The sequence below is a fragment of the Myotis brandtii genome, unplaced genomic scaffold (genome assembly GCF_000412655.1).
Source record: "Myotis brandtii unplaced genomic scaffold, ASM41265v1 scaffold502, whole genome shotgun sequence".
NCBI classification, from domain to species: Eukaryota; Metazoa; Chordata; class Mammalia; order Chiroptera; family Vespertilionidae; genus Myotis; species Myotis brandtii.
Genome location: NW_005369142.1, coordinates 748,818 through 756,364, shown reverse-complemented (window position 1 = coordinate 756,364; position 7,547 = coordinate 748,818). Strand labels below are relative to the sequence as shown.

Genomic DNA, 7,547 nt, shown 5'->3' with positions numbered 1-7,547 from the left:
GCACAGAAATATAATATATATATATATATATATATATATACACACACACACACACACACACACATATATATACATATATATACATCAACTCCTAATTTCATGATGCACTTGAGTGAATTAATTTTTCCTTAAGTACAAATATATTTATGACTTGATATTGTAAAATACAGCTTTGATATCATTTGAAAGTGTGACTGCAGATAAAATATATATAAATGTAGACAGAAATTTGATCATTTATTCTATGGAATAGGTCCACTAATTAGTGTCTGTAATGTTTATCATACACATTAATTAGTATATGGGTAAAAAAAGAAACAAAAATGTTATATTTAACACCCGAACAACATATATGAAGTTTTAGAAAAAACATTACAAGGTATAAAATCTGCTTAATACGGAAAAACAAATAATAAAGGACTATTTCAATGATACATGATAACGGTGAACTGGAGATCATTAATGGAAAACTGCCCTTGGCTCTCTAACATGTTAACGCTGCCTCATCAATTTTGTAAAGGAGGGTTCTTTAATGCTTGCTACTCTTCCTTCTGCTATTGATGGCTTTCACTGTCATTCAGTCACTTCCAATCCTTTCAGACTACTGATTTTTCTTCCTCCTTATGTGGCTCATTTCCCAAGGCTTAGTTCCTGGCCCTTCTTTATTCCCTCTTCCTTGCCAATTTAATGGCTTCAACTATCATCTGGTATGTGGATGATTCATTCATCATCTCCTTTCGCCCTGGCTATTCTGAATACCGCTACTTGGTACCTCAAATTTAATATGGCTCCAGCTTAACTCAACATACAGTACTGTCTTATTTTAAAATATATATATATATATATATATATTTATTATATATATATTTATTGATTTCAGAGAGGAATGGAGGAAAGAGAGATAGAAACATCAATAATGAGAATCATCGATTGGCTGCCTCCTGCATGCCCTATACTGTAGATCGAGCCAGCAACCCGGGCATGTGCCCTGACTGGGAATGGAACCATGACCTGGTCTTTAGGGCAATGCTCAACCACTGAGCCATGCTGGCTGGGCTACAGTACTATCTTTTAAATCAGCTCCTCCTCCAGTGTCACCCAAGGCCATTGGTAACTCATTCTTCTCCATTACCTGATCCTATGTGGCCTAATTTTAAATACCTCCTACATTTATCTTCTTCTGCTTTGTTACTATCATAATCCAAGTAATATTCATTATCTTGCCCAAACTGCTACCCTGGCCGCTGTTGCTCTGTCAGTGGTAAAAGTTTAAAAGCCCCTAGCCTAAAGTTCATGATATGAACCCACCTACCCCTGTGGCCTTATTTCTAGAGTCAAACCACAAGTATCACTAATAGTTCCTTTATTGTGCCTTTGGTCATGTTCCTCCTCTGCAAATGTAATAGCTATGGGACCCTAAGTAATCTACTCTACCTATCTATACCTCAATTTCCTCATTTTTATAATCAAAATAATAGGACCTAACTCATGATACAACACTGGGAGGATTAAATGTGATAATTATGTTGAAGTGGTTTACTGTCCAGCTCAAAATAATCAGTAAGCAAGTGAAAGCCAGCATTCACCATCATTAGAGGTCTGGTATCAGCCAACATCTTCTTTGTGAAGTCTGCTATTTTCCTCATGTGCCTGAGACTGTTACTGATTTATCCCAATATCTTTTCTTTCCTTCTTTGGAACCTTGATTTAGTCAAGAATGAGTATGTTAGAAAAAACATTTTTTAGCCTTCCTTGGAAGTAGAGGTGGCCCTGTGATAATGTTCTGGCTAGTGAAATTTACCTAAGTCATTGGGTGGAGTGTCTGGGAATGCTCCTTAAAAGGGAGCAAACCAGTTGGCAAGCAACTTCTGCCCTTTGTCCTTCCTCCTATCTGGAATGTGGATGTAATTAATAGTGCTCCAGGCATCATCTTGGATGTATGAAGAAAAGGGAGTGAAAAGATAGGAGCTAGATTTCTGATATTGTGGAGTTGTTGAACAAGCCTTGGACTGTCTGTCTGTCTGTCTGTCTGTCTCTCTCTCTCTATATATATAGACTGCTTTTATGGAGGGTTGGGAGAGGTGCTAAATAAATAAATAAAACTCCAAGTCATTTAGGGCATTATTATTTGAAACTTTTTTCTCATAACTGACTTTTGGCTTTTTTGTTACTGTATCTTGATTACTACCTGATATGCTTCAGGTGAAAGTAATCTCTTCTTTCTTGGAATTTCTATAGCACTTCATTTGTTTTGCTCTCATAAGTACAATCACCTTTTCTATTAGACCAGTGGTTCTCAACCTTCTGGCCCTTTAAATGCAGTTCCTCATGTTGTGACCCAACCATAAAATTATTTTAGTTGCTACTTCATAACTGTAATATTGCTACTGTTATGAATCGTAATGTAAATATCTGATCTGCAGGACGCTCTTAGGTGACCCCTGTGAAAGGGCCGTTCGACCGCCAAAGGGGTCGCGACCCAGAGGTTGAGAACCGCTGTATTAGACTATGATAGACTATATCAGATTGGTCTTAGTTCATGGCACCCTGCTTAGCACAGTGCCTTCATATAGGTAAAACTTAATACACAAAAGCATGTTGTAAACTGCAAAATAAATAAACAAACAAATAAACCACATAATCTTATTATCCAATCACTCTACGAAAGACAGAGATAGAAAAATGGTAACATTTTAAACTCTGATTAAGATAAACGTATTTTTCTGAATCACCCAGTATGTTATAGATACCAAATATTTTCAGATTTGATCAAATATACATATAAAGTTATTACTAAAAATAATTTCCCCCTAATTTGAAATCCTGGTATTCAACTAGCTAGCTATAGAATTCACATGTACTACAGTCTGCAAGAGGTTATTCAAAATATCTTTATATTTTTTAAATCTTCAGCCGAGGATATTTTCTCCACTGATCTTTTTTTAGAAGTGTTAAATACTTTTTATTTGATATTATACATTAGGGGTCCTCAAACTTTTTAAACAGGGGGCCAGTTCACTGTCCCTCAGACCGTTGGAGGGCCGGACTATAGTTTAAAAAAAAACTATGAACAAATTCCTATGCACACAGAAGTGGCAAAAACACCTGGCGGGCCAGATAAATGTTTTCAGCGGGCAGCATGTGGCCCTCGGGCCGTAGTTTGAGGACCCCTGTTATACATAAACCACACTAAAATGTCTTTCATTCAATAAAAGGCAACAGTTTGGGTATAGGGAATTTTATTAAATTGGCATAGTTTTGATCAAAAAGATAAAATGGTCACTACCAGTTTATCTGCAGCCCTTGCCTTTTAACAGACTAATGAACACAGCTTGAAACACAAGCAAGTCTTGCAGGTCTAAGAGACAGTGAAGGGATTTCCTCAGAATTTAAACATATTAACACAACCAATTATATAAATCTAAATATAAGCCAATCTCCTATAGGTTTTGAGATGGCATTCACCACCTCTGTGAAAAGTTAAACATTATGAATCAAGTCCAACCATATTTTTAGAAAAGGGCAGTGATAGCGCTTTCTGAACCAAAATTACCATCAAAGCTCAAAAAGCTGACCATATTCATTTAACCACAAGCCAATCTTATTTAAATCAGGACTGCCCCAAAGAAATGTTCTATTAGCCATTCATGATCTGAATTGTGGTGTATGAGATCAATTTAAAGATGGTACACATAAAAAAAATCATGAGACATTTGTAATAAATAAGGCAGTGGCCAACTATTACTCAGTAGCTTTTTTGAGATAAGCTATCAAGTCTGCCCTTTCTACACTCTTCTTAATGTCAGCAAAGATCGTTTTTATTCTAGGGATGTACTTCTTGGGATTCTCCAAATACTCCATCAGTGTAGCATCTCCCCAGGTGAGACCTTGTTCTTGTTGGCCTTTGTTCTTTCTTTCTGTGTAAGAAAATCCAGGGGCCTGACCTGTCTTTTGCCCAAATAGAACATGGAGATTTGGCCCAGGCTTGTGTTTGCCTCCCTTTTCCACAGTATGGCACTGGGGACACTTCTGGACAAAAATCTTCTTGCCCTTTTAACATCACCCATTTTTAAATCGATCATTAGTCACATGCAACACAGAGGTTCCCACTTGTAAGCCAGATGTCACACTCTGTAACTCCACTGATTTTTAGAGAGAATGGAAGAGAGGGAAGGAAGAAGGGGGGGAGAGACACACACACACACACACACACACACACCAATACGAGAGAGACACATCAATTGGTTGCCTCCTGCAAGTGCCCCAACCAGGGTTGGGGATCGAACCTGCAACCTGTGTCCTTGACTGGGAATTGGGCCGACGCTCTAATCACTGAAACACAAGGCCAAAATATCTTTATATTTTAGATAAAAATATTGAAACTATGTATTACCATTTTAATAGCTCCACCTTTCCCACGATTCTTCACCAGTGTTATCACTCGTATTTTGTCACTTCCATATTTCTGGCAATATTTAAAAGCTACCTGTCAAATTATATAAAAGTGAGAAAAAATTAACTTGGATTACAAAATAGTAATATAAAGTGGGTTTCTTATTTTGGCTTAACCAGTTAACTGCCACACGTCCAAAACAACCATCCCCACACGCCACGATATTTTGAATTTAATTAAAAAATAAATTTGCAATAAATATTATAAAAACTAATATTACAATTCGGGTGGTCTTGAATATTTTCAGTTGAAAATTCTCATGAAAAATGATTTTAAAGTTGGTCTATAGATGCTTATGGCAGGCAAATGGTTTAACACTGCTATTCCAGTTCCCTTCTTCCTGTGACTCGATTATACCCACCATGAATTTTGGTGGCCCAGGGAAGTTGCTGAATTCTTGGTGTAAAAATATGACACCAGGAATTGACCTACTAGGCTGAAGTTAGACTTCACTTTCCTGCAGAGGAACCAGTTGAACAGGCAGCTGCTGTCCCCTTATTATCTCAACTCTTCTACCTAAACTACTGAGCTTCCAGAAAAAAACAAAATCTATTTGCTAACATACACACTTGTGACCTAAGCCTACAATACTGCTCAATGACTTGTTCGTCAACAACCAATCTCAGTCCCCAGAGAGGTTGTTTGTATTCTAGACCATTTCCCTCAAATCTCACTTGAATTTCTCTTTCTCAGCAGATATCCATGCCATAACTTATCCTCTTCTGAATCTTCAATCTCTTCCTCTCTGCTGGCTCCACAGCTTTAAACATGCTTAAGACTCCAGCATACTAAAAACGTCCCTTTGATTTCACTATTACCTCAAGAAACTGTCAGTATTCTTTTATTTATAATCAAAGTCTTGAAATAGTGATCTACATCTATTTATATATTCTTTGATTTATAATCAAAGTCGTAAAATAATGATCTACATCTATAATATATATAAATCTATATACTGCCATCTACATCTCTTCCTCATGTTTAGTCTTCAAACCAGTGCAGCACGACTCATATCCTTTGCTTTTCCACATTAAATCTCTTAACGTTCTCTTCTTTCCATTTAACATCCTAATCAATAGTACCCTCTCCTTTTGGCACTCAATTCCATAGGCAGTTGTGAAATTCTAATTTGGTGTTTGCCCTCTTGTCGGGCCAGCTTAAGATGCAGCTCAAACACCATGTCTTTTTCCTAGCTTCTATGCTCATCCTCACCTTCCCCTCCAGGAAAAAGGAAAGTGATTCTAATAGGTTCAAAAGGCACTTTCTCATTTAACTGTTACTTTACTCATCACATAATGTAACTGCAGACCTTTCCCACCAGGCGGTGGGCTACTTAAAGGCTAAACTTACAATTTCTAGTGCCTGATACACAGTCTAGAATTGATTAATCTCAATGAACAAATGCAGCCACAGTCCTTTGTACATACTCCTATTACAGCATTGTGGTAGGCACTGTTAGCTACTTACCCAACAAACAATGCCTCCTTCTTCCTTACTATTATGACTCCAGTCTTACATAGTGACAGTGTGTACAGGACTAGACAATGAATCATGATTGGTCTAAATCTGCTTTGCCAAGTACTTTCCCAGTCCTCCTTTCAGGTATGGGTTGTCATGTCACCAAGTTCTGGCTCATGAAGTCTACAGCAGGTGTGCTGGAGGATAAGGCTTCTGGTAAAGCTTTCTATTTCCAATTAAAAAGGACACAGGCACTCAAAGATAAATCTTAATGTTCTGGCTGTCTCTTACTGCTTAGGACATGTGATAATTGGAGCTGTGATAATTTTGTGATGAGGGAGAATATGAGAATTGAAAAGCTGCTTTTCATCAGCTGGGCTGCTGCTGCTTCTGTAATCTCAGCAACAAGTGATGGATGTTTATTTTCTATGCCCTTCCTTCCATATAATTAAATTTCTGGAATAGTCTGTGTTTATGTTTTTCATTTCACATTCATTATTCAAAGTGCAGCACCTAATCTTCCTAAAGCAGATCCCATAATACTGACTGGCCTCTATGCCTTTGTTTACACTATATTTTCAATCTGAAAATACTATCCTCCATGTTCTTAGTCATAACCATCCTTAAAAGTTCAGTTCAAAAGTCACTTCTCTTTCTCTCAAATTCTTTACAATATTTTATTTTCAGCACTTTTTACCTGCAATACAGAATTTATGGGCATGTTAAACAACTGTCCTGAAGGCTTCTTGCACAAAGGAGTGGGCTCATGTATTTGTATGGTTCCTCCAGTGTCTAGAACTTCATGTATTCTTGGTATTTAACAAAAAATCATTACTGATGAATAATCAAGTAAACAGGAGTTTCCCTGTGTACTTATTGTAAGGAATGGCTATAGGGTTAAGCCTCGGACTGACCTGTTGGCAAAGTCACAAACAAGTCCCAGCTTAGAGGGCATAGCCCTCTTAGCATAATTAGGCTTGACCTTATGACACTCTCTAGATCTTATCTGGGTAGCTAATGGGCTGTGGGAGGTGCAGCAAGTGCTGCCAAAACAAGTGAAACTCACAAGAACATTGTAACTATGGTGACCACTACCTTGTTTATGTATGGCTATAAAATAAAGGCTCAGCTTACTGTCTGGATCTTTCTTTGTAGTGTTAATGTGTATATAAAGTAGTGAATAAACCACATAAAATAAAAAGGCCAGAACAAACAGGAGAGACCCTGGGTAGGAGTAGAGGGTGGATACTAAGTCTAGGAGATCCACCTAGACCAGGGGTGGGCAAACTTTTTGACTCGAGGGCCACAATGGGTTCTTAAACTGGACCGGAGGGCCGGAACAAAAGCATGGATGGAGTGTTTGTGTGAACTAATATAAATTCAAAGTAAACATCATTAAAAAAAAGGGTACGGTTTTTTTTTTTTTAGTTTTATTCATTCCAAACGGGCCGGATCCAGCCCGCGGGCCGTAGTTTGCCCACGGCTGACCTAGACCCAGCTTATTCTCTTTGTCTTTTCTAAATCCTTCGACACCTCCCCTCAGGCTCACCAAACCCTTGGCTTGTGCTGACCCTTATTATAAGGTACACTAGAGGCCCGGGGCACAAAAATTTGTGCACTGGGGGGGGGGGGGGTC

General features: G+C 38.0%; 1 protein-coding gene across 1 annotated transcript in view; it reads right to left on the bottom strand.

Annotated features, from left to right (window-relative positions):
* ALG5 (ALG5, dolichyl-phosphate beta-glucosyltransferase) overlaps positions 1–7,547 on the bottom strand; it is a 106,423-nt gene that overhangs the window by 91,107 nt on the left and 7,769 nt on the right. Inside the window, exon 5 of the mRNA XM_014548330.1 lies at positions 4,394–4,486. Coding sequence (XP_014403816.1) covers positions 4,394–4,486 — 93 coding nt within the window. The remainder of the gene's footprint in view (positions 1–4,393; positions 4,487–7,547) is intronic.